This window comes from Alligator mississippiensis, chromosome 5, assembly GCF_030867095.1.
Source record: "Alligator mississippiensis isolate rAllMis1 chromosome 5, rAllMis1, whole genome shotgun sequence".
Lineage (NCBI taxonomy): Eukaryota > Metazoa > Chordata > Crocodylia > Alligatoridae > Alligator > Alligator mississippiensis.
In genome coordinates, this window is record NC_081828.1 from 8,362,134 (window position 1) to 8,389,954 (window position 27,821).

General features: G+C 43.7%; 1 protein-coding gene across 2 annotated transcripts in view; it reads right to left on the reverse strand.

Moving 5' to 3' along the window:
- The window catches only part of TTC39A (tetratricopeptide repeat domain 39A), a 91,085-nt gene that overhangs the window by 39,025 nt on the left and 24,239 nt on the right, over window positions 1-27,821 (reverse strand). For both annotated transcript variants that reach the window (XM_014598670.3, XM_014598671.3), the window contains exons 2-4: window positions 26,937-27,041; window positions 4,268-4,399; window positions 2,357-2,433 (exon numbers count right to left, since the gene is read on the reverse strand). In XM_014598670.3, the coding sequence (XP_014454156.1) occupies window positions 2,357-2,433; window positions 4,268-4,399; window positions 26,937-27,041 (314 nt within the window). The remainder of the gene's footprint in view (window positions 1-2,356; window positions 2,434-4,267; window positions 4,400-26,936; window positions 27,042-27,821) is intronic.

The window sequence follows — 27,821 nt, forward strand, 5'->3', positions numbered from 1 at the left end:
CTGAAGAGTCTTAGCAGAGAATTTAGAGCTAACACCCACATTCTTAAAGGTATTTAGATGCCTAAGTCCTATGTACAAATTAAATCTATGTAGATTAAGTAACTAAATACCTCTGTAACATGCATCTGGGGGCATCTGTACACACCATGGGTTTTGATCCTCATTAAATGGATTTATAATTTAAACTTGTTTATTTTGGAGCGTCACATCTATGTTTACATGCACTAGATTTTCAAACGAATTAAGCTGGGTCCCTGGCTGGTGCCACAGGAGAGCAGGACAGTTCAGTGCTGCCCACTGAAGGGGGTCAGGCTAGATGATCTGTTCAGGTCCCTCCTGACCCTAGCTGCTATGAAACTATGAAACCACTGTGGCACGGGCCCCCCACCCATCCCGTATCCTGCCATGCAGCTGTGGAAGCAGGGAGCTGGCAAACAAGAAAAAAAAAAGAAGCCACACAAAAAAAGTGGAAACAATTCAAAAGCAAGAGCAATTTGAAGTGGTGAGCTACAAATAAGTCGCAACACTATCTGGCGGACAAAGAAATTAATTATACGTCTTTGGGCATGTGTAGACAAAACGGAGGCCCTAAATTGAAGTGGTGGGGTTTCAAAAACACCACTTCAATTTAGGGCTGATTAAACCCCTGTGTTGTGTACACACCCCACTGACTTACCTGCTTCTTTGGGGAGGGGGGGGGAGGAGGGGGAGCTGCTGGTGGGCGAAGCAGTCTCTGGGCTGTGGGGGGGAGGCTGATGCTTTTCTCTGTGGCAGCAGCACGCCTCCCCCAGGCGGCACCCACCTGCAGGCACCTGGCTTGGGCAGCCCTGGGGGGCACCACAGCCACAGAGGGAAGCACCAACAATTGCCAACTCCAACAATTGTATAGAGTTAATTGTATTTATTGTTACACAGAAAGCTGACTTTTCCCCCCTTCAAAAAGCCTTCACAATAAAACCAAACAAAAAACCCCTAAAAAACAAACAGGCCATAAATACAAGTTTGTCTAACACATGGACTTATTTGGAAACAGTTATCTAGAAACATGTATTCTGGATTATTTGTTCCTGAATAATGCCAAGTTCAGACAAACTTCTGGAATAAAAAAATATCCTCTTAACACTGTTCTCTTAACAAGAGTGTCCCTGTATAGAGTTGTTCAGGAGTAGCTATTGCACTTCAATTTTAGCCTCTCACTTAATCCAAGTGATTTTTCAAGTGTGGACAATATTTCTAGCCCTTGTTATGGGGAAGTCTGAAAACATGATGGGGGCAGAGTCCCTCTATTGACTCAGAAGCTACAACACAAATAAAAAGACCCCCAATATTAACAGATTTTTCTAAAGGTTGCAATTTTTTTCTTTGCCAATCTCGTGATTTTTCAATGCCCAAGTCCTGACTGTTGTATATTTTGGGTTGTCAATATAGCAACTAATCTTCAACTCCCAGCCTTTACAGTCAATTCCCAAGACAGGGTCATAAGATCCTCTTCAGCAAATGATTAGCAAGGCCAAGTATTTTGTGGAGTGTTTATCTAAATTACTTGGAATACATATACATGCTGCTTCTAACACACACTGCTTCTGTAACCAATTACAACTCAGCACCATGAAAAACAACATCATGAGACAAAAACTAATTTAGTATTACTACCCCTTCATCTGATGAGCTATAATACTATCCTTCTAGTCACATGACCATATTTCATTTAACCCAACTGTGTACCAACCCATGACTCATCTGCATTAAAGATATTACTAATACTACATAACCTTTTCAACTCAATCTAGTATCGGATGGACCAACCTGCCCATATGCAAATCAGGTTAGTTGTTTATTGTTCCTATGGACATATTTATTTAAATGCGTGTGGTGCCCATCCCACAAGGTTCTCACTCCCTGAAACCAGTCACATCAAACAGTGTAATTACAATTCCAGGCAGCAAACTACTCTGAGTCACCCCACTTCCGTGTATCTGCAAAGGTACAATGGGCTTTGCCGCATGATTGAAAGATGAACAGACCCAGGAATCCTGTCAGCTAACAGCTGAGGGAGGCTTGTGGAGAAAAAGGTGCCAGCAGATGCTTCCCAATGAAATCAGGGGTGTTCCAGATCAGCTACATTCACTGATTTTGGCTTTGACAGTATTGCAGAGAGGGGCACTCTCCCTCCAAAGGTCAAACTCATCACCCTTGAATGCCATCCAAAGCCCAAGGTGTCCTTTGACAAATGCTTAAAAAAAGACTCCCAACCTCCCCACCCCACTGAATCGGTATATTATGTACAGGCCTGCGTACTCCTGCCAGTGAAAGGCACAGAAAAAAGCAGCATGATCTGAACCAGAGGGAACATTACCTTCGGTAAAGTGTTCGAGATTCTGTCTATGTACAAGGTTGTTAAAGGAATCCGCTACAGTGGATTTCTTCCGAAACCTAAAGAAAAAAATAAAATTTGGACCATTCTCAACACAAAGCAGTCGCAGGAAAACTATAGTATTCAGATGGCCTTACAACCCCAAACAGATCTCCAGCCCACACAAACCATGGCCATGTCCATCTTTTATGCTGTGAATTGCATCAGAAATTCAGAGACATGAAACAGAAGATGTCAAAAGTGTTATAAATAGTGCATATCCCACAGCATTCACATCTTCCGACGCAACTAGTCTTCTCAGGCATTTCTTTTTTCACCCTTATGTAATGCACTTTTAGCTGTAGCCATGACAATAAAAATATCAGCCTTGGACATCTGCTCAAATGCGCCAGAAATTCACAGGTGTTGACTATCACCTTATTCTACAAACATACTGACATCAGTCACACTACTGATGAGGTAGGGCTATCAATACATGGACACTGTTCTGCTGTCATTCGCTGTGTATCTGAGTGCCTTCCATGTAGAAGACTGAGAAAAAAAGTCCTTGGTGGACTTCATGGGAATCTGTTTCTTTTCCTTTATGCACATGAAGAAACCATGGAGTAGGGTTTTTCGCTTGGCTGTTTCTGCATAGGGGAAAAGAGGAGCTGAATGTTGTTTCAGTTGTAATGAAATTTCTGTCAAATATGAAAAGTTTTGCAGTTTCCTCGAGAGGATTCAGTACCTTGCAGAATTAATCTCAAAGATAGTTTGAACAGCAAATCTGGTAATGTTTATTACCTTGCTACAGGCTTCTCAATATTCTTCCCAAAGAAGAGAGTTTAGAGATAGATGCTAACTGGGAGCCTGTCTGTGACCAAAAAAATGTTTCAGAAGCACGTGGCCAAACAGTGGCTTTCAAAAGCGTGCCAGTGTTTCTCTATTCCACCATAAAAGGTGCTCACTTGTCCAAATAGCGGACCACAGCACGAAGGACTCCATACACTCCCAAAACCACAGCATACTGGCTAAAGCCCAAGAAGAAAGGACTTTATGCTTATCCCTACCATGCAAGGCCTCTTAAGATGCTGGCCAGCAAGTTGATCCGACTCTCAGACATCTGATGTCATTTAAGTCCTTGCCCCTTGTTTGAGCCATGGTAGGTGCCTGAGGAGGTAATTAAACTCAGGACTTTTCTTAGTCCCCTTCACTGACATAACAAATATGATAAGATACTGCAAAGATTGTGCAAATAATGGAGTATTAAGAAAACAGTAAGTTATTTGGCAATAATTTGCTAAGCTTCCCATTTATCATTTTTCTTGTAAAATCTGAAATTAGCCTGTGTTACCAAAACAATACCTGCACATTAACAGAGAAGCTACATTCAAGCAGATGACCTGTTCTAGAGCTAGCCTGAAGGATGTTGTTCATCAGTGTGTACTGGTCTATACCAGTGCTATGCAAGCCTCGTTTCAAGACAGCAGGGTAAGACATTCCTACTCCATGAAGGAGTTCAGAAATCTTGTGTGTCAATTTCTTATTACCAAATTAATTAGTTACAGTCAGCTATTCACTGTGGTTTGGCTTGGAATCCACAATTAATATCACTTACATTTATTACTAGGGCAACATCTTTGCCAGTGTTAATGAATACGTGACTAGAGAGAAAGAAACATAAATGAATGAGGGCAAAGAGATAGATGAAGTTCAGCAACAGGGCAGAGGTATATTGGCTTTAACAAGCAAAGGCACCAATAGCAGGTGTACACCCTTTCATGCAGCCACCTAAATACTTCCCCTTGTGTTCTGGTTTCCAACAGGAAGAAACCCGTGACATGCCCATGCTCATTTACACATTTCAGTACTTGAGAGATGGTTCTGCTTGCCAATGCATTTTTTTGTACTTACTTTTGACAGGTGGCTTGAGCTTCTTTCATTGTGTTTCCTGCATTCACTATGTCCTGAGGGTCAAAGGTCATCATAGCTTGCATTTCCAGCATGGTGGCGTAAGTCAGAGCGTGATACATACTGTGCGTAGTTCTGTAAGGAATCCATGAAGCATATAAGCACAGCTGATTCAATTTCAGTATTAATTTTCATGCACACACCACACTCCAGGACCACATTATTCTGACAAACTCAGGTCTGGATGATGGGTTACAGATCAAACACACACAGGGTACCACCAGGGGCGGGCAATTATTTCGGGCGGAGGGCCACTTACCGAGCTTTGGCAAGTCATCGAGGGCTGCATGACAGGCAGCCAGGGGCTGATAAATATTAATTTTCTAAATTTTTTAGGGGCCCCGCGGGCCAGGTATAATGGCCTGGCAGCTGCATCCGGCCCATAGGCCACATTTTGCCCACCCCTGGGGTATACCCACAAAGGAGCAACTTAAGTTGGAAACACCAACAGGTTTAGTTCCACACAGCAATTCACTTCAACAGCACAACTCTCAATAAAGCAAAGGGCACAGCACAGACACCTGGCATACTGGTCAATGCAGAGGCCATACATGATTAGCTCTGATGTTATTTTATTTGGAACATTTTTGTCATGAACTCTCTACTGAGAACAGTGATGTGTACTGCAAACCATGCCATCATCCTACATCGGGAGAGTTGCTTATAGCCAAATCTTCAAGAGGGTAACACAATATCACAGTTGTGGCCAATATAGATGCAGAAGGAAACAGATCTTTGTTTCAAAACAGTGACAGGTTTAGCCAAATGCCTCAAGCCTTTTTCTTCTGTCCTGTTTTGCCAATCTTCCATCCCCAATTTACCCTACATGAAAAATCTTCCATGGGATTCCAGACATTACTTATGCTAGAGAGAGAAATGAAAATTACTGGCAAGAAATGCAGAGATTAAGCAGCTACCAAGGGCACTCAGTGCCTGCATTGCTTCTGGCAGCCACAAGATTCTCTCAAGTGCATGCTCTTACATTGTTAATAAGACAGCCCTCTCCCGACATCCACGCGTTAGCAGCCCCCACAAATGGGCCACGCAATGCCTTACTGGGAAACAATGCTCCAGTCTAGCAAGTGCAATGATGAGTAGGGAGGAGTTTTTCAGCTTATGGAATATACTTTCAGTAGGTTGGAGAGTGCATTGGGATGGGTTCCTGCCTTTGACAGACTTCACTTACTCTATGGATACTTCTCAGTCTCGCTTGCCAGGGAGAAGGTACCCCTGCCCTGGGGCTTATAAAAATATTGTTAAAAATTTTTGCTGTGTAGTTTGGGAATTTGGATTGTTCTAAATGGCAAGGATTTTTCAAGGGTAGAAGGCAGAGGTAGGATGATACCCTTTTCCTCAATAATATGTCCTATTGCATCAGTTGGTTTGTCCATATATTTTGCTGCTGGAGGATGCTGGCCTTCTACCCCAACCATGAGAGAGTTGTAAACAGAGTACAGTGTTGGTGGAAGCACACGTTCTTCCTGCCTAAGCATATCTGTGTATGTGCACACAGATGGCAGAAGGGTGAGTATGGAAAGAGGAAATAAAGGTAAGCAGGCCTGGGAGGTGAGACACGGACTGAACAGAGGGAGAGAAAGCAGGATACAGAAGAGCAGAGCAGAAATATAGGCAGAGAATTAGAGTGGAGGAGGAGACATTTGAACTTAACATGGAAGACAAGAAGGGGCGCTTATGCCAGTGACATCTGTCATCGAATCAGACCCCTGAAAGCACTCTACAGCCATGACTAAACACATACACAGCTGCAGAGAGCTTTTAAAATGGACAAGCATGCAAAAAATTAACCCTCTTCAAATGAAATATTACATTAAGTCAATCTAATCAAAACACTTTAGGGAACTTGTGTCCCTCCAGGGTTAATTTTTTGTGCCAGGGTGTAGCTGGGCTGATGCTTGCGCTCAGCCCTGCCCCCATGACTGTCAGGAAAGGAGGGAGAGGAAGCAGAAGCACGGAGCTGCTGCCTATTTCTGAATGGCCAGAGCTGGGGGGAAGAGGTGGAATGGGGCCCCCTCACCTCAATTACCCTATTGGGGTAATGGTGGGAGCCAGGCCAGGCCCATGAGACAAGAGGGCTCTGTTCCACCCTGCCCCGCCCAGCTCTGGCCACTCAAAAGCAGCTAGCAGCTCTGTGCTGCTGACCCCTTCTCCCTCCCTCCTCTGCTGATGGCCCTGGAACCAGCAGGGGGGATGAGGAGGGGGGGCACTGGGGAGAAGGGTGGTCCGGCAGTCTCCAAGGAATCTGCTGGAGCACCCCCGCCTACTGGCCAGGGCTGGTGCAGACAGGCTTCAGGCCCCCTGACCCAACAGGCAGGATTGTCTATTGGTTCGGGGGGGGGGGGGAAGAAGCTCTAACTCATGGCACTTTATGTAAAGTGCCATGAGTTAGAGCGGCACCCCAAACATCTGTAGGCACCCATGGTTGGCTCTGTGGGTGAGGAAATTATCTTGGTTTTAGGTAATCCCTGTATTAGCAATGAACTTCAAGCAGGGCTGCTGATTTTTTATCCATTACAACACAAATGCAGATTAGCTCTATCCTTTATTATGGGCTTGGCAGGAAAAGTGGAATTTCTCATATTAACTGTGCCTGGTATAACTCATGTGCATGCTTTACCTATACAGCACAGATACCACCTGAACTGCACTCAAGAAACCCTGAGTTTTCATGGTGGCTCTTCATTCCACACAACAACAGCTGTCATATTCAACTTAATGCGTTCTAATGGGTAGAGCAGAGCTGGGACCCAGACAACATCTGCTCTTTTCGTGGCTTTGTCACTTGCTGGGCAATTCTTCTCACTGCCCTGTCCCTCAATTACCCTATCTGCAAAATGGGGAGAATAATCCAACTTCTGTTGCAAAGTGCATTGAGACCTGGGGGTAAAATGCATTGCATGTACAGCTAAGAACTATTATTACATGCAGCTGTTGCAACCCTCCCTAAGGCATAGAAAACTAATAACAAAATTCTCTCCTTCTGCCTGTTTGCAGCATACCTCTATGAAGTCATGGGGAGCAGACATGCATATGAGTTTTGCAGCCTACACCTTTTCTACATTTATTAGTCAGGGTTTATCCTTAAACTCATCCTTAATGTTGAGTTGCACAATGCCTTTAAGTCATTCAACAACGTTCCCCTAAACTGGGGGTGCGGGTGGGGGGAAGGAGACGAAGGGAGGGGAAGAAAAGAAACCTAAAACACATTACTCTCTTTAGCTCACTGTTGTGAGTGCTAGGAGAACAAGACATAAGAGGAGAAACCCAGGAATCAGCAGAGACCAGAAAAGTGAATTTTAAGAGGAGTGGAGCCAGCTTAGCTCTGCCCAGACTTACTCTATCTAGACAGCTTAAGTAGCCTGCTAAGGAGAAAACAAATAACACACGTACTGTAAAAAAGCAGCTTGATGAAGTGTTTCCATCTAAATGCCCTTAGAGGAATTAGGGGAGCTTTTCTTCACCCCATGTTTACTTTTCAGAGTTCCAAATGTAAAGCCCAGAGAGGGCATTTAGTAGTCCATAATAAATCTTGCTTCAAGAAGACAAATATTGTGCTCAGTACATTGAGAAGGGAATTTGTACTCTTCTTTTACTAGACGGTTGCAAGGAATTTGACTTTTCAAATTCCTTCCAGACCATTCCCTGCCAAATCAATAGTTTCATCTATGTTACAGTTAATATTTTACAAGGTAACACCCAATCAATACACATTTTTCCTTGCATCATTTAGGGGAACAAAAATGCAACTATTTTAGATGTTGCCCAATTTCTCATATTGTTACCTATGACACTAGTCATAGGTAACAATGCGAGTACTAATGCACTACACAAAAAACTAAAATAGTGAGGATATAATCAAGTCTTTTTGTTTTTTAAACATACATACACACTCATACGAATACTCTTACGTGGCTTGACACAAACAGTAAATCTGAAAGCTAATTCACTTTTTCACTGATCTATGACAGAGGTTCCCAAACTGTGGTACGCATACCCCTGGGGATATGCAAGGCATCTCTGGGGGGTATGTGGGAGAAATTGTATAGTGGCAAATTTAATTTTCATAATAATAATAAATGGCACTTAAGGGGTTAAAATATAAAATGTATGCTGGTAGGGGTATGCGGGCAGCTGGTAAATCTGGAAGGGGGTACACCGTAAGAAAAATTCAGGAACCTCTGATTTATGACAGTTTCACATCCACGTGCTTCTGCAAGGATACAGGGTTAGAGTTACAGAGACGTAGCTAACATGTTATACTACAAGAGCATGCACATGCAGCAGTCTCAGTGTAACGACATATATTACAGAAGCATATATTACCCCTTTCACAGAGGATGTTAGGTCTCCCCATAGCCTGAAACAGCCCTGTAGTTGATAACACCTCATGGAATGAAAGACGTAAAATCTTTATGCAATCATGAGTGATACCATGTGCCTATTGGTTGCCAAGTAGGATGCAATCACCATAATGTAACGTTCTAGCTCAGCAAGTGTTAGAACATAAAGCAGACTCCTATCCCCATGATTCAGGTTTCTGGACTGAATCGGGCACAGCAAGAACTGGGATTTGGGTTGTCCTCATTTCAGGTGATTGTCTTGACCATTGGCTTAATGGCTATTGTAAAATTTTTGTTTGTTTGAGCATAAACTCCCCCCTGAATCCAAGAAACTTTTCCTCTGAGGATGGCAGGCATGTGCCTGCAAAAAGCTTCCATTTTGACAAGCTAACAGACAGACGTAAATTTGTTTCATCTCTTTCATCCAAATATTCCCCACTACTCTAAGGCCAAAAAGCACTGTGACCACCTGAAGAAAACAAGACTTCCACAAATTTATCCCCAAGTTCAGGTAATAGAGCATATTTTGTTGGAAACCACACCTAATGTGGTCCTAACATAACATTGATCTGAGCATTTGTTCAACATTTACAGGATGTTCTAGTTAAGAGGAGAGGCGATGCAGTCAGATATTTCAAGCAAACATGTTTATTAATAGGAAACATGATGCCTACTTCCCTGAGCTCAGGAAAGATCAAACAACAAGTGACCATCCCCTTGGTTATAGCCCCATGTTGCTTCTGTCAGCACCTTATCAAAAAGGCCTCTCAGCCTGGCTCTAGGCCGTACACCAGGTTTGTTTAGGCTCTGTCTCAAGTTGCTTCTTGACTCTCCCCTTCAGATACATGTCCCTACTAAAACATTCCCAGAAAGGCACCTCTGCCCACATGATTCAAACTCTTGAATGCCCTCACATGTGCCTGTGGTGAAGGCAGCAATTACCAGTTTCCATAAAGCAGTCTAATTTGAACCTTTGAAACTATCTTAAAAGAATGGCAGGAACTACACACACCTATTTTAACTCAACTGACAAAAGCAATGTAATAATTGCCAGTGATGGGAATCCACTGCAGCCCTTAGCAAGTTGTTCCAATTTATCACTTAAAAAGATGCAACTTACCAATACTCTTATTTCGTCTAGCTTCAATAACCAGCATGGGCTCCTATCGTACCTTTGTATGCAAGACTGATGACTACTCTATTATCAAATGTATATTCTCCAGGGAGGTGGCTGTAGGCTCCAGTCAAATCACCTTTTAAACTTCCACTCTGATATGCTGAATAAATTCATCTCCTTAAGTTTCTCACTAAAAGGGCCCATTCTCCATACTTTCATGGTTCACGTGACTTCTCGGACCCCTTTCCAAATTTTCAAAATCTCTGAAACATGGACACAGTACTCCAGTAGTGTTTGCACCAGTGCTCAAACAGAGGAAGTATAACCTCCTTACTCCTACTGGAGATCCTTCTGCTTATACAGCCAAGCAGTGCTTATAAAACACTACTTCTTTTGGGTACTGCAATGCACTGCAAGTTTCTGTTCAGCTATTTATCCACAAGGAGCCCAAAGTCATCTTCAGTGACTGGATCCCAAGGTAAAGTATCCCACCTTGCAACAATGGCCTGCATCCTTTGCTCCTTAATATATAACCATACAGTGAGCCATGTTGAAACGTATCTGGCTTGTTTGCACCTGTTTTATCAAGTGATCAAACTTATTTGTGCTTTCTCCCTTGATGATGGGTCCCCTATTTTCTATTACAGAGCTGTCCAACTTCTTAGCAGCTGGGGGCAGAGCAGGAAACAGAAGCAGAACCTAGAGCCTTTGGCTGCTGCTGCTGCAGATGGAGATGGGGGAGTGGCAGCTGGGTGGGAGCCCAAACTTGTCATCTCATAAAAAAATTATATCAAACTAGATCCTTTCAAACTATTTACCATAACCTGAACTGAAGAGCACTGATTGTAGTTCCCTCTGTAATTTCTTATTACTCAAATCCTGCATTACCCATACTGTTATTCTGCTGGGAATCAAAGTCAGTGTCTCAGGCCTATAATTAGCTAGTGTAATGGCTGTGTGCTTTATTCCACTATTTCTGTTAACTATGACCATGTTGTTGTTATAATATTGTATGGCTTGAGTAAATTCCTAGCCTGTGTACAGAGAAGAAAGGGTTAAGTGCCAATGCTGGCTTAAGGATAGAAAATAGACCTTTAGCATCAATAGTCTTGAACGGATGTATTTGTATTGGCAAGCATTACAGGCCAACACCCAGGAGGTGTCCACAGGAGATAAACGTGACAAAAGGGAGAGCAGGCTGGAAAAAGCAGTCTGGCAGGTCTGGGCCCAGAAGAGATTGAGAGGAACTGAAAGAAGTTGGAAGAGCTCTGAGAAGCTAGAAAACGCTAGAAGGAACAGCTGAGTACCTCTGGGGGTGATCAGGACTGTGCAAGCTGGACCTGGGACAGAGAGACTACTTAACCCCTTTTATAAAAACGGAGAACCTCTGGCAGGCTGTCCTCTACACCAGGGAATACTTTACTGAAGAGACTGTCTGCTGTGCTGCTTGGAACAGTGGGCTGCCCTAGGGCACCCCAAGACGAGGTGAAGTCCCTCTCTCAGAAGCGAAACTGGATGCTAGCTCCTTGAGTCACGGCCCTGGAAAACCATGGAGGGTGAAGGACTGCAAGGCCAGGTCAGGTGTCTCGTTGTGGGAAGGAGCTCAGACCTGCTCGAGAAGCCAAGCTTGGGCTGGCTGGAAGGGGTATTCTCAGATATCAGACACAGCTCCAGTGTTACAGAGCCCGCATCCCCCAGAAGGGCACTCTATAACACTTGGATCATCCCCTTTAATCTTTTAAATTCTGGCACAGTGTAAGCTTTCTATCAATTGTCTGAACTGTCCCCGTTTTTCAAGACAGTAAAAATTAACATTAATGGTACCAGAAAAAGCAAATTATCTGTATTTTTTTATTCTTACTTGTAGTTGCTGCTGCTTAATATCAGCCTGAGTTACTTCTGGAATGGAACACATCTCATCATCATATCATACAAATACGCTGCCTGATTTTTCCACAAATACAAAACAGAAATATTTAGTGGCACTTCTAGCTCTCTCCATTAGACTGACAATTTTACCATTTCCAACTAGCAACAGCATTGTTAGGGTTCCTTTGTTGTGAATACACTTGTCCCAAACACGTATAGCAGACTCTGCCTGTTAAATGAGGGGACCGTAGAAGAAAAGCTAGCATGACCTGTGAAACTGAGACAGTTTGCATGGAACAGCTGGCACCAGTGACAACTAGGTGATGACCAGAGATCCCGTTTTTTTGTTTAAAAATTGCAAATTCTCTGATTAAACCCCCCCCAAATCCACAATTAAAATGAAACGTCACTATCTATATAGGTATCAACTGAACACAATGTTTTATTGATATATTTACAATTTTAAAGCAGTCTGGAAGCCTACCAGTGCCTCAATCACTATAATAAAATAAATTCTAAATACCCCTACATTTTGGTATTAGATTTTGGGGTTTTTTAACATGGAAAAATCAGAGTTCCCGCTGCTCCTGGATGCAGGTCAACGCCCCTCACTCCCAGGTCATGGCCCCCAAGCCCTGTTGGTGCCCCTCACTCCCCGCCCACATGGTGCCCTCTCTCTGCCTGACGACCCTTCTCCTGCTTCCCCAGTCCCTTGCAGGGGGGAGAGCTTTTTGCAAGAGTGGAAAATCCATGCGTTTCTCTGTTAATATGAAAAATCTGTCCATGGAGGCAGCAGCTTCTTTGGGGTCGAGGCCCAGATTGGAGCGGGGGCTGGACCCTGCATGGGCTGATTTGCCCCGGGCTCTGCGCCCTGCCTGGGTCAGCTCTGTCTATGTGCAGAACAAATGGCTGTTTTAATTATCCAGGAGAAATTTTAATGGTGAGGACCATACATTAAAAAAAGAAAAAAAAAAGAAAACCTCTTATCCTGAATTTGGCAAATCATAAATTACTTTTTGTGGCTTTTTGATTTCTAGACCAATATTCTACAATTTTTAGCTTCTAATTTCTATGAATTGCTACCAATACAATCAACTTCCCCCTTTTCTGTTACTTTTATATGTGCTTATTTTTTATTGCTTTCACTTCCTCAATAAGCCTGGCTGTTTTTTTTTCAGCCTGTCTAGCTTCCTTTTCAACAGTGGCTTTTGAAGCATCCAGGAAAATGCTTTTAATCAGTTTTCAGTTATAGTTCACATTTTTCTATTTACATCCTTTCTTCCAGCAAATTTAGTTCTTAATTATTTTCAGTTTTTTTAAATTGGCCCTTTTAAAGCACCGAGTAAGATCTGATTCTATTTGCACATGACGAAATCATGCCACAACTGCATCTACCTAAGTAACCACTCACTTCTAGTTCTGTGATCAATTCCTCTTCATTGGTCAAGATGACCCCTAATACAAAATTCCCCTGTGGTGGATACATGTTGGATTTCTTCTTGAGCTAAGAAATTGTCATGTTTAATTTTAAAGTATAGTACCAGCAACATGAGACCTCATCACTCAGATAGACTTCCTCATGATAAAGCAGGATTTTTCTCTTCCCTACACATTATAAGTAAGTGCTGGTCATTAGGAGTTGGTCATTTTGTTCTGTAACAGACAACAATCTGCTTCTGTCTTTTTTTTTTTACAGTTAAAACATCGATCCATAAACACGCAAGGTAATGTTGCTTCCAAATGGCCAGTGACTTGGAAACAGGAACTTTCTTTTCGTGTGGAAGGCACTTTCCCCCTCACCTTTTGCTCATTTGACCCCTCTTGAATAGTCTGTAATGAAGGATCTTAACATTCAAATCATGCAAATCTTCTCATCAGGTTTCACAGCAATACCAACTCTTGTCAAATTTATGCTCATGCACAAGCAATTCCAATTCCTCTTGTTAATTATCCAGACTCCTAGCATTAACCTACAGGCAATTACATAATTTCTTCTCAAGTCCCTTGATGCCTTGTTGAATGTTCTTCTTTACTTACTGATTTTGTGCTAAAGAAAACGCTCATTTATTCATCCTGTTGTATCCTGCCTACTATAAATTGAATGCCTTCCTAATCACTTGGGCTATCCAAGCCTCTAGAAGACTGCTTCTCCTTCTACTGACAATGAAATCACACTATACAGTCCCTTTTCCCCACAGAACATGGACCAACGCTCCACCAAGCCAAACTCTTCAACTTACCCTACCAACCTAGTAGTAGCGGTATCACTTCCAGAATCCCCTGTTTTCTGCCTTCCTTTATGTGCAGTACATGAAGGATCCCTGAAAAGATCACTTGGATATTCCTCTCTGAGAACCCTTCTTAGTTCTCTAAAGTTATCTATAATCTGAGAGTTATCACATGAAGCATATCATTACTGCAGGTATGCACCATCACCAGGGGAGCTTGCCCACTGACTTAAGCCTTTCAGTCGCATTTCATATTTTGTCTCCAGGAAGACAGGATGCTGTCCTGTTTTATGCTTATCCTTTGCTGAATAAGCTTTCCACTTTTTCTGCATAAAATCCTGGATGTGAGCTGTCTCTCGCTTGGACACTGGGAAATCTTTTCATAGGCACACATGATCGTTTTAGGGGCTGGCTTCTGCTGGCTCACATATGTTTGATGCAGCTTGCTGTTTTATTTCATCAGCTGGGCCTTTGAAACTTTTTTTTTCTATAGTTCTCACACTAACAGCCTTCAAGTGATTGGATATTACTAGCTGGGTGGAATTTCTTCTGGTCCTCTCCCTCAGGTGATGACAGCTTGCTCAGCCTTACCTGCCTTTTCCTGCATATGCTAACCACCTGGTCCTTTGGCTTTTGTTGGTTACTTATAAAAGAAGTGGCCTTTGCTGGTTACCATTTCTTCTCTCTCTTCCTCCTGTTCTTTGTCTGGCTTCTTAAGTTCCCCTCAACCTCACTCCTTACTCTGCACCTCCTACATGCTGTCCACCTCTGCTTGGCAGTCTCTCTCTTCTTGCTAACAGCTGAAATGAAACCAATATTCTCCACTGGTTTTCAGATACTCAGAGTCACTGGCTGCCTAAAGATGTGCTCGTTTGTGATCTAATTAGAACACAAACAAGCAAACTTGATTATTCAAATCTGCTCCATGTTCTAATTATAACACAAACAAATTGCCTCATTGTCACATGTATTAAGCCCCACCCCCCGGGTTTTAGAATTGCTGCAGGTTGCTTTAACTAAAGCACCCCTGTTGAATGAGCTTTAGTTAAAGCACCCCCGGGACCATTTTAAAAAGGGGGGGGGGATGGGGATGACTTAATACACATGATGGCATGCCACTTTAATTACAGCAGTTGTCAGGGAACTAGTCTAATTAAAACAGCCTCTCCCCACGCCCCAGCATGTGTATATTTGTATAGCTAGCCCTTTTCACCAATTCCTTGCTTTCTTAAATATGAGGTGGTGATGGTTACCAGAGTTTTGTCCAAGTACTTCTCAGCCTCTCTAATGATTCACTTTGTCAGTACTTGTTCTTCTGAGCCATGAATCTCATCTTCCAGCACAGATGGCAACTTGCATTTTATACAGGAAAGTCACTTCTGACTTCACAGGAGAAACAGAGCATGGCACATACCTCATAGGTCAGAACCCACTGTTACAGATTGGCCACAGCAGCATCAAATGTAGGCCTGTGTCTTTAACACAAGCCTCTCATGCTTCCTTTCTAAATTCCCATTTGTTGCTCTTTTTCACCTACGCAGCAGCAAAGACCATCTCTCACATAGCGCACAGCAAATCTTGACTTGGCAGTCCAGAACTGAATGACCACTTAAATGGATAAAATATTAAACAGGAAGAGGAATTAGGGTGACTCACAGTAAATAACTGACAGCAACAGGATGAAGTGAAGAAAAGGGCATTTTAGGCTAGAGGTAAGGAAATGTTCCTGAGGATGGTATCTCCTAAGATTGTGGAACCCTTTAACTTCATTTTCATTGTTTTACACAATATTACTCCAACTTCTATCAAAATATTTCTAAAACCTATCCATTTCCACAAAGCATCCCAATTGTACTCAAAAACCGTTTAATTTTGTATCATACTCTCCAGGCAGCTTTCAGTTCAGCTCTGCAGAACAGGAATATGTTAGTTCTTTTGTAGTCTGTGCAGCACCATGGATACCTGTGAAGCCTCATACATAAATAATAATAACTTCTCTCTTTTTCTCCACTTCTTCCGGGCTCTTATGTTCCTCTCAGCCTTTCTCCTTACTCGGCACCTGCTTTCAGGCTGTCCACCAGCCTCTCTCTTCTTGCTTACTGACCAAACAAATGCCCTTCTCCCCCACTAAGTCTCTCCTTAAAACTCATTATTTCTATAAACCTCTAGAATGATGTGTCCCTACCAATAGTCCTCCACTTTCCAAACTATCACCCCACATTTGTTTTTGTCAGAGTTATATTCAAGGAAGGCCCATCTTGTGAGCATCTTCTATATTTATGGTGCTGTTCAATTAATTAATATCAGTCTCAAGGAGACAGGGAAAACAGCACTAGTCAGGACATTTAATTATAAAAGATGAATCACAAGGGTTTATACCATATGAAACTATCTGCCATGGAAAAGAAGGGAGAGACTATGTCATTTCCTAAGCCTTTTCCATGTAGCTTTATCACTTTAGGGTCTTTAAGCTGGCAAGGTCCTGTGCATTACTGCTTAAGTTCTCTGTTCCTTTTTATTTTTGCTAGCCCCTTTATTCTGGAGAGTTGTATGTTTTGTTTTATAGTTGTGGAAAATCTCCAATGCAACTGACTGAATTAGATATGATCACATGCTAGTTTCCACTGCTTGCAATCATTCATACAGGTCTACTACAACCTACTAAGCTCACAGGAACATCTTCATTACTCAAGAAAAAAAACAGTTAAAATCACTTTTCACATTGCCCTTTTCATACAGGAGGTACAAATAAAGAGCACAGATAATGGTGAGACTTTCCTCTGGTGCAGAAACTCCCCTCTAGTACTTTGAGAGAACATAAATTAGTATATTCAGAGCCAGAACTTGATCTTAAAACATCTTCTCAAGCAAGTATGATATTCTACAAGGCAGCATAGCTTTGATGCAGTGGTGATCACTGCAGGGGGGGGTTTGTTTTTTAAATCTCAAAATCAATAAAAACCACAGCTGCACCTGGGAAGATGCCTTCAACAGAAAGCCAGATCTTGAGAAGCATGAATTCATACATTTTAAAAAAAAATTAAAACTGGGAGGGGTGGGGGGGAAGAGAGTAAGTGGAACTTCCACATTCAGAAGATGCCCCCAAAGCTGCACTCTTTGCAACAGAAATGCAAAGGAAATAAGTGGGCTAAACAAGCTGACCCTCACCATCTTTAGAAGTAGCTCTACCATGGCAGGGAAGAAGCCTGCAATACCTCTGCTGATGCTGTACGTATGCTGTACACAGAAAACTCATCTTTCAAGTCAGTATTTCGCATGTTCTATATCCACAAAAAATAAAGCTCAACAGTAATAAGAAACCACTTCACACAAATCAAGGCACCTTCATTTGCCCACCAGGGCTTAGGCACCATCGTCTAAAGTAAACCAGCTAGTACAGAGCTGCCCAGGAACAAATTACTGCAAATAGAGCAACAATTAAGTTACAATATCATTTTAAAACAACAGTGCCTTATTGACTTAGTTGAGTCACATTGACCTCATCATCTTATCTGAACTGACATAAGCCCTGCCTGCTCACCTAGTTTTTTTAATCAGAGGTTTCTGCCACTGGTACATAATCTGTGGCTTTCAGCTACTGCTGGAAATGTCATGAAAAGCAAAGGCTAATCATCAGGTTTCTATGAACAATATTATTCTGCACTCCTGTAATAACTTTCATCTGAAGATTTCAAACCACTTTACTGATCAATCTACCTGGCCTACATTAGCATAAGTAACTACAGACTGAGGCCTATATTCAGCATTATCTGATATAGATAGTAAAATCCCCATCAGAGTTGCAAATCAACCTAATACTATAACTGGATTCCAGAGTGGCAGAACCAGACTTGCTCTACACATTTTACCAGCCAACTACGAAACTCTGCATGAAAGAATAACTTTACCTCATTCCACTGAAATGCAGTCACTGCAGAATGGAAGAAGATACCAGAACAGTTAAGGGCAGAAACTAAAGAATACTTTATTATGCAGAAATTAGGGGTAAATCCGTGGTTCAAAGAACATTATTTCCCAGTCATTTTGAACTTTGGCCAAAACGTGGGAGAGGTAAACACCCCTCAAAACTTAAAGAATGGAACTTGACACCTTCGTAAACCACAAATATTCAGGGCCTTGGTTTTGTTTCATCTGAAAGTTGTGGCAAAAGCAAGCAGCAGTAGGCAGATACTTCTAAAGAGCCTATAGAAATGGGAAGCCTGTGCTAGCTGCAGGATGCCAATTTCACATAGGGAGGAGACCAAGCTGGCTGAGTTTCAATCAGATGAGCTGGAAGGACTGGTCATAGGCTGAGGGATGCAGAAGGAAGAACTGCTGGGAATTAAATCAACCCTCTGAAGAAGGGCTTTTTTCTCTTACTTGTTATTCCGGTTTCCTGTTTAGCGATACCCTTCGATTCCCAGCTGTAAGATAATCTCTCAGCAGCAGCAACTAGAAAGGCTTACTCACTCGCATTTGTTCATTCCAACCTGGCTAGCATGATCCATACCCATCTCCTCAGAATTAAATAATGTATTGTTCTTCAAAAGGTTAGGCTGCAAATTCTTTGGTAACAGAGGCTACAGCAGAACAGTTTCTCTCACCTCCCAGGCTCTTGGATGTTCATCAGCTTCCCAGCAGTTTCTGAGCAGACCTAAAGGTGTTGATGTTTTGCCTGCCTGTTGAAGAGCTAAAGCGCTTGGGACTGTTCACCTAAAAAACAACCTCTCTTCCCATGTTCACCTGCCATTAGCAGCTCACAAAGTGTTCCTCAAACTCCTGTCGACCAAAGGAAGAAGCAGTCAGCGGGGTCATCTTCCATAGGAGCCAATCAACTCTATATACACCCTCTTGCTTAGTTTGAAATAGCTCAGCTTTGTTGTCCATCAAGGCCTACATTTAAAAGGAGCGGTTAAGATACTATGAGCCCAGAATAAATTAAAATTCTATATTAAAAAAAAGTAGTAGTAAACAGCACTTATCACCCTAACTTTGTATGGTACAGAGACCGTCACAGAACTGGAACCTATGGGTGTAACAAAAAATTATTGATAGGAAAGAGAAATTGGCTCTACTATCTCAAAAGTAGGAATATATTGTGTTGGTGGGTATTGGCAGTGCCTTTATCAATCTTGCTTTCACCTGTAACATTTTGTAGGGAATTTCTTATTTTATGCTTTGCAGTTGTGGTATATCCAGATTTGAAGGGAAGATCTGTTAGTTTCAATGATGTTGTAGCTACTGTGATGTATATATATATATATATATATATATATATATATATATATACATACACATACATATACATATACACACACACACACACACACACACAGAGTCATATATGCAGAGTCAAATTCTGCTCTCAGTTACACCTGATATAAAGCCGATAAACTGATATTGGAAGCCAAATATGGTTAAGTTGGTTATTTGAGTGGATCTGAAACGATGCACTATAAAACAGACTGTGCCTTCAGGATAAAGCTGCAAAATCTAAACAGAAGAACTCTTGGGGAGCAAGTCAGTTCTGAAAAGTAAATGCTTTTTTTTTTTTTGAAAACAAAAACAACATGTTTATAGGCTGTGAAAAACAATTTCAAATCTCAGCATGCTAGAAGGCAACGAGGAACTGATGCCTCCCAACAAAAATGCTGTACATTATTACACATGCCCACTCCACAACTACTGTCATTCCCTAAAGAGATGGTATGTGTCCGTAATGAAGATCATTTGTAGTGAAATTTAGCTTCCTGTTTCTCTATTACACTCTCAGGGATCATAACTCTGTATTGCCTGTGCTGTCAAGGGCAGATGAGAGCAAAGGCCTCCCCTCAGGAACTGGCAAAGATGAAAGTTTGGTCTCAAAATGGCGTTTCAATGTGACAAACCCATATTCCAGATGCAAGGATGTAACATCAACTGATTAAATTAATTCAGCAGGGCCCAATGAAAGCTGAATGGAAACTATATGCAATGAACTAAAAAAAAAAAAGATTTGTGGACAAGCATATAGGCTCATTCACATATGGGGGTTCACAGTTCCTTGTGAAGCATTTTACTATCCCCTTCAGATAAAAAGTCTTTCTTTCCCAAGTTGAACCTGAAGCAAGACCACCCAGATGGGCACAGAGACCTGACATGTCATTTTCATGAAAACACTGCCACTCTTCTTCCCATTTTGTGATGCCCTTCCATAACAGAAACACACTACTGTGAATTGCTTTGAAACCTGCATACTGGAAGCTGACCTAAGCCTACAGTTTGCCAATAATACAGCATCCCCAACAGTGCATCTGGTATCAAGGATTTGAGCTGTAAGATGGAGAGAAGGAAGCAGTCTCAGGAAGAGCTGGGTTCAATGCACTGTTGGTCTTCATAGTTAACTGTTAACATGATGACCTACATAGAAAATAACGTCAAGGAAAGAGGCCACTGCACAACTAAGATAGTAACAATACGCCCTCTGTACATGTACTGAATGCACCAGCTTCTTCCTTTGGTGGTTCTTGCTGGTGTAGGATTGGTGTGGAGGAAGTCATAGGAAGAGCTATAAGAACCCTTATGAGGACATTTGTACAGTGCCAGTGATGAGACTGGCTGAAGCAATAAACACCACACTCCTGGAGGCCTAGCTACTTTTTCTGTATTATCCCAGGCCCAACCCAGCACTGAGCAAATGCAGAGGCTGGGAATACTGTAAGGTTTATAGAAACACGGTTTCACTTTTTCTCAGCTCCTACACATAACCAAGCTGGGCCCAACCAAATTGGGCCAAGCTCTGGTGCAAGATGCACAGGTGGAAGCCTGTTGCACCCCCATGAGCCAAGAACCCTAGCAGACCCCCAGTGGACCCTGACCAACAGCATGGAGCTGGGAGGTAAGTGGGGCGCGTGGTGGATGGGCATTAGATAGGAGTGGGAGGCAGCTGAGCAGAACTGAGGAGGGTCACCCCCTCCACCTCCACCCCGGCTCCTACTTAGCCCTGCCACCCAGGGAGCCATGCAACTGGAGCCGCACAAACAGGCGCTCTGGGCCCGGCATGCAAGTTCGTGCACGAGTTGGAATGGGAGGGCTATCGGTGGGCTCTCTCACTTCTGAGGTGTAACACATGGCACACCTCGTGCTTCTTGCATCCCCAAGCAGCCGAAGCTCCCCCACACCGAGGGACAGTCCTCTTGGTGCTGGACCTTGGGTAAAGGGGATGAGGGACCAACCCTCCCCCACTCCAGGGAGGGATCCGGGGACCCAGGGAGTCCCCTAGCTGCTCAGGAAGCTGGGAAGCCAGGAGATCCCCCTGCAGGCAGCTGCTAGAGCCTGCCTTGCCAAGCCACTGCAGCAGCAGCTGGTGAGGACCACGCAGGAGTAATTACACCCATCTGGTTTCCTACTTAAACAAGCACCTAGGGAGCTGTGCGATGGAGGCCCACCCTGCAATATGGTGATGGGTACACACGACACCCCTAGGCTTCCTGGTCCGGATGGACCACCCCCACCTTGGTACCTCAGAGGCCTCTCCCCAGATGGAGCCTATGGTCCCAGCCTCCATGCAGACGGAGCCCTTGACTCCAGGCTGTGGGTGCTGCCTGGCACATCTGCTGGATACTGCTATTAGGGGCACAAGCACTCCCACTTGTGGGATATGCTCACTGGTGGAGGCTTTGGAGGGACAGGTGAGGGAGCTCCAGGAGGAGGTAAACAGGCTGCAAATCATCAGGGAACATGACATGGAGACTGACACTTACTGCCAGGCCCTGCACTTGGAGAAGGACACCACGAAGACCGGGCAAAAGAGTGGGCTTGAACAAGAAGGCCCAACCGACAGTGGATGAAACTGCTCACATCAGGCCTGAAGCCACGAATGCCAGAAGCATGAGAAAAACAGGAGAAACTGGGACTCCTTTTGGTAGACAAGGAATTTGATCTGACTGGGTTGACGGAAACCTGGTGGGATGACGCACATGATTAAGCAGTGAATATTGAGGGCTACAGGCTTTATAGGAAGGATCGGGTTGGGAAGAAGGAAGGAGGTGTGGCCTTTTATATGAAAGAGCAGTACCCCTCCCTGCAGGTCATGTTTGACAGCAGGGAAGGTTCCCTTGAGACCTTCTAGCTCAGGATACAAAGGGGATCAGGAGAGGGAGACCTGATGGTAGGAGTCTACTACAGGCCTCCTTCCGAAGAAGAGGAGAGTGATCAGGCATTCTCCAGGAAACCGGCTGAGGCAGCTAACACTGAAGACATGATTGTCATAGGTGACTTCAACTACCCTGACATGTATTGGGAGGACCATTTGGCCAACTCCAGAAGGTCAGCCAACTTCTTGGTAACAATAGATGATCTATTCCTGACAGGTTGCGGAAGGGCCTACTAGGGGTAAGGCCACTCTGGATTTAGTGTTGACCAAAGTAGGGGGCCATGATAGGCAACCTGAGGATTGGTGGTACTCTGGGCAACAGTGATCACAACCTGATTAGGTTCACCATTCACCGTAAGACTGGGAAACCAGTCAGCAGAACAGAAGTCCTAGATTTCAGCAAGGCAGACTTTGGCAAACTCAGGAGGCTAGCTGGAGGGGCCCTCTGCAACCAGTGACTGGACAACTTGGGAGTTCAGGAACGGTGGTACTTCCTTAAGGAGGCAATTCTCACTGCTCAAAAAACAGGCCATCCCCACGTGGACAAAAAGCAGGAAAGGAACCAAGAGACCTGCTTGGCTCAACAGGGATATTAGGGAACTATTGAAAAAGACAAAAGAAGCATACAAGTGTAACAGAGCACAGGGTGCTCTGTTACTTTCGGAGGCCTGGCTGTCATCTCAAACAGGCTATGCTGCCTGATTGGGGAACAGGGCCCAACTATTATATAAGGGCTGGGCCCTGAACAACAGGGGCAGCAATCTGCTGCCAGCCAGCTAGAAGCACTACCAGCTGAGCTGCTGCTCATGAAACAGCTTGGAGGTAAGGACTGGGGGATATGGGGAAGGAGAAGGCCCCACTCTGGTCCTGGACATGACTGGAAACTGCACCCTGCCGGGGACGGATGACCTGGTGGGACTATCTGTGGCAGAACGGTCCCCAAGAAATGCCAGGCCAGTTATCGCCCTGGTAAAAGGCGAGTATGGGGAACCTTCTAACCCCAGCTGCACATCCATGGTGGTTGTAGATCTGTACAGGGGGAGCCCAGGCTCACTGTGAGCACTGAGGCAAGAGACAGTCCTGGGGAGCTATTAAGAAAGCTCCCAGGCTCAGGGACAAGGAAGCTCCCAGGCTCAGGTGCAGGGAGGCTCAGGACAAGGCTCAGAGCCCTGATCCCATCAACAGGGCTCAGATGCCCAGCGTGTGCAGGCTCAGAGGTCCAATGTGGGACCTAGGAGCACTAAGTATATTAGGATAATTGGTTAATGCCGGGTACAAGGCCACAGAACATCTACAAGGCATGGAATATGGTAAGGGGAGGTTGGAGTCATATATATATACCACCTTGTCATCAGGACAGATAAATGGGCAGCCTTCCACCTGAGTAACATTACTGTAATTGTTAACATCAAGGCATGGCAGATGAGGAGGTGGGCAGCTAGCCACAAGACAAGTGGGTTAGCCTACATTTTGAGATCGGCTCCGGGATGCCCACTTGTTACAACGAACAATGGAAGAATGGTTCAGCAACCAGAGAGGAATACACCTACATAGCCAAGGTCTGCAGACATGAAACATGGAAAGCCAAGGCAGGCATGGAGATCAAGCTGGCAACTGAAATAAAGGACAACAAAAAATCCCACTATAGATACACAGGGAGCAAGAAAGAAAGAAAAAAAAAAAAAAATCAGGCTCCACTCTGGGAGCCCTACCTAATACTGAGGGGCAGCCCACAGTCGATCCCCGCAAAAAGGTAGAACTCCTGAATACATACTTCATGTCGGTATTCCTGAAATCAAATGGGGGCTGTTGACCCGACCAGAGGCCCAAGGAATATGAGGAAGACAACAGACTACATGAAATCAGTCCTGAACAGGTAAGGGATCTCCTACAACACTTGGATATTTTCAGGTCTGCTGGGACAGATGACCTGCGTCTGAGAGCCCTGAAAGAACTGGCTGAGCTTATAGCAGCGCCACTGGCAAAGCTGTTCAAAGAGTCATGGAACTTAGGAGTGGTCCTAGATGACTGGAAGAGGGCCAAAGTGGTGCCTAACTTTAAGAAAGGGAAGAGGGATGACCCTGCAAACTACAGACCAGTCAGTCTGACTTTGGTCCTGAGAAAAAATTTTCAAAAATTTGTTAAGGAAGCCATCAGTCACAAGCTGGTAACTAACGGGGTATCAAGAAGCAACCAGCATGGCTTTATCAAGGGTAGATCATGCCTGACAAACCTGGTTTCCTTCTACAACCAAGTAACTAACCAACTGGATGAGAGACACAAGGTCAATGTCATTTACTTAGACTTCAGTAAAGCCTTTGATTCCGTTTCCCACAGGATTCTCTCAACCGAACTGGAGGGTACTGGGCTGGACCAGTCTACAGTGAGGTGGGTGGACAACTGGCTTAGTGGCTGATCCCAAAGAGTTGTAATCGATGGGATGGCCATCTCTAATGGCGTCCCGCAGGGATCGGTGCTTGGACCCGTGCTCTTTAACTTATTTATTAATGACTTGGATGAGGGGGTGAAAAGCTCAATGATTAAGTTTGCAGATGCTACTAAGCTGTAGGGAAACAGACATCAGAGGATAGGGATTCAGGATGACCTTGACAGACTGGTTTTATGGGCTGAATGGAATCAGATGAGGTTTAACAGGGACAAGTGCAGGGTTCTTCATCTGGGTAGGAAGAACCTTCACCATAGCTACACAGTGGGTGGTGGTCCACTGGCTGGCACAGCATCTAAACGAGACCTGGGGGGTCATGATAAACCACAAAATGAACATGAGCCAACAGTGCGATGAGGATGCCAGCAGGGCAAACAGAACTCTGGCATGCATCAGCCACTGTGTTGACAACAGATCCAGGGAGGTCCTCTTCCCTCTCTACTGGGTGTCGGTGAGGCCACAGCTGGAGTACTGAAACCAGTTCTGGGCACCACTCTTCAAGAAGGATGTGGATAAGGTCGAGAGAGTTCAAAGAAGGGCCATGTGCATGATTAGGAGCATGGAAGATAGGCCCCATGAGGAAAGACTCTGAGAACTGGGCCTGCTCAGTCTGAGTAAGAGAAGACTGAGAGGTCACTTGATAGCCTCCTACAAGTACATCAGGAGTAATCATCAAGATCTAGGGGAGCAACTCTTCAGGAAGGCACCTCAAAGGAGGACAAGGACCAATGGGCACAAGCTAGTAGAGGGTAAATTCAGGTTGAACATAAGAAAAAACTTCTCTGTAAGGGTCACCAGAATCTGGAACACACTCCCAGCAGAGGTGGTGCAGTCACCATCCTTGGAGGTGTTAAAGATGAGGCTGGACAAGCACCCTGTTGAGCTCGTCTGAGCCCAACAACTTCCTACCCATGGCAGGGGACTGGACTTGATGATCTTGCAAGTCCCTTCCAGTCCTTCAATTCTATAAGCCAGGCCCAGATAATCTGTAACTCAACAGATCAGGGTCACTACAGGGTACTGATGAATGAAGACATGTTAGAAAAGCGTGGAACTCATTGCCACAGGAAGTCGCTGAGGCCAAGAACCTTATGAGATTCAACAAAAAAAATTGATAGTTATAGAGATGTCAAGTCTCCAGAGTTACCACAATCAATAATGACATATTGGTGAAAAGGATATTAGACTTTACATTGCAGGACTTAAGCAAGTGATTAAGATAATACCCAACATGAGAGAGGTCAGTTAACTCACATTTGCCTACTGCTAGGTTCATACACTTTCCTCTGAAGCAATTTCCATTGCCTAATGTCAGAGACATAATATTGGAATAGCTGGACCTTGCATCTTATATGGTGAATCTGGTATGGTGATTCCTATTTTCCTGTCACTGAATGCAAGCTATGGCGCTCTGTCCATACTCAGAGCATGTGCTCACATAGTTACATCAATGGCAACTGATGAAGCTAGGCTTGCCCCTGCAACCTACCTCTCTCATCACAGCCTGTGTAAGGACTACTCACAAAAGATGACACTTGGTTGTTTTAAAATCTCTCTCTCTACTGCTTGTGATGCGAGACTGCCATGGAAAGGTCTGACAGAAAAAAAAGATGCTGGGTAGGAATTTAATATGGATGAAGATCATTAAAAGGAGAAGCATAATAATAGAAGAAGGTCTGAAGAATAAGTGGAAAAAAGCAGCCATCAGCTGAAAGGCTTCAAAAGAGTATCAGCAGGAGAAGGAAATGGAAGCAGAGTAAAAAGAGGAGGAACAGCATGGACAAGAAACACTGACTGGGAAAGAAGAAAGAGAAAAAATATTTGTTTCAGGTTTAAGAATTCCATATGTTGCTCACAAAAGGATAGTTCCTTCATTTTCCGCAAAGCAAACAGATTTTTGAAGGGGCACAACACTAACAATTCACGAACACAACTGAAAGGACCGCACCACATGGTAAACTACACGGTTCTTGGTAAAGAAAAGCAGATTTTTCATTCCTGAGACAATGCTGGCATGGAAGCTGCACAATATACTCAAACTTCTGATCAATACATGCCATCCAGAGAGAAACACTCTCTCTTCTCAGTTATTTCATATGCACGGCATAAAAAAAAAAAAGTGATTTTATTTTCCCATCTCCTTTAAAAGTACAAGTATTTATCTTGTGCTCCAAAGGCCAGCTCTTACCCACCTATTAGATACCTAAATGTGGGTCTATTCTACTCTGCTTGAAACCTTGCAAAATTTTTGATACCTAAGTCGTCTTCATGCTCCTCGCTGCTTTTTGTGATACAGAAGTGGGAGCATTAATGGTTTTTCAAGGACTGCAACAGCCTGGAACAGAATTCCGCTTGGGTTCCTTAAAGTTAAGTAGAACTGGCCCAAAGCCTGCTTAAACTATTCTACTTAAAAATGAATGAAACAAGGAAAAAAAAAAATGATAAAAGCAGTCAACTCACTTGGCTTGAAGAGAAGCAAGGGCATCAGGGAACTTGTTGCTTAGAAATAAATCCACAGCAGCTGAACATTCATCCAGGGCCACATTCAGGTCTGACATAGATGACCTGTTGAAAAAGAAGAGAAAAGAAAAAGTAACAGATAAATGGACCATTTCAATTACTCTTCTATTGAGCTCTCACCCATACTTCCCTACTATCACCTTACATGTACTGTAATTCCAATTTCACTAATCCACTGCACAACTAGTAACCCCCTAGCCTTGTTGTAGGAAATGTGCCATAAGGAAAGACAGGCATTTACCTCTTCTTAGCTGTTCCTGTATAAGTGCCCCCACCCCATTTTCTGTTGGTCTCCATCCTAAAATACTATGTTCCTTTGCAGTAGACCGTAACATGAAGAGAGTGCCCTCCTGATGTGGTTCCGTTGTTATAAAGATGCTGCATCACCATCTAAAGATCCATCATCTTCCCAGTAGGACGTTGTCAGGTCCAAATGAAATGCACAGCTCTTACAATTACTTTGCAAGATCCTAAGAATCAAGGTCAAGGCCACAACACTTCATATGGGTGGTGAGCCACTGTTCAGGGCCACCTGTGAAAGAATTAGAAGATGCTACAAAGTAGTCCCTACTCCAGAGGTGGAAAATGTACCATGCTCTTACCCTTTGCTCACCCAGCACAAAGGCCGGATCTGACTCCACACAGATCCATTCTGCTAAGTTTAGGTGATGTTCAGACACAGGGTTTTGGTTTGGTCCAAAGAGAAAATGACCAGTGACAAAGTCTGAAGCCAGACTTGAACTCTTCCTAAATTTGGGACTGGTTACATCCAGGTTTCAGGTTCAAGTCCATCTTTTAGATACTGAAGACCAGAAAAAGCACAGT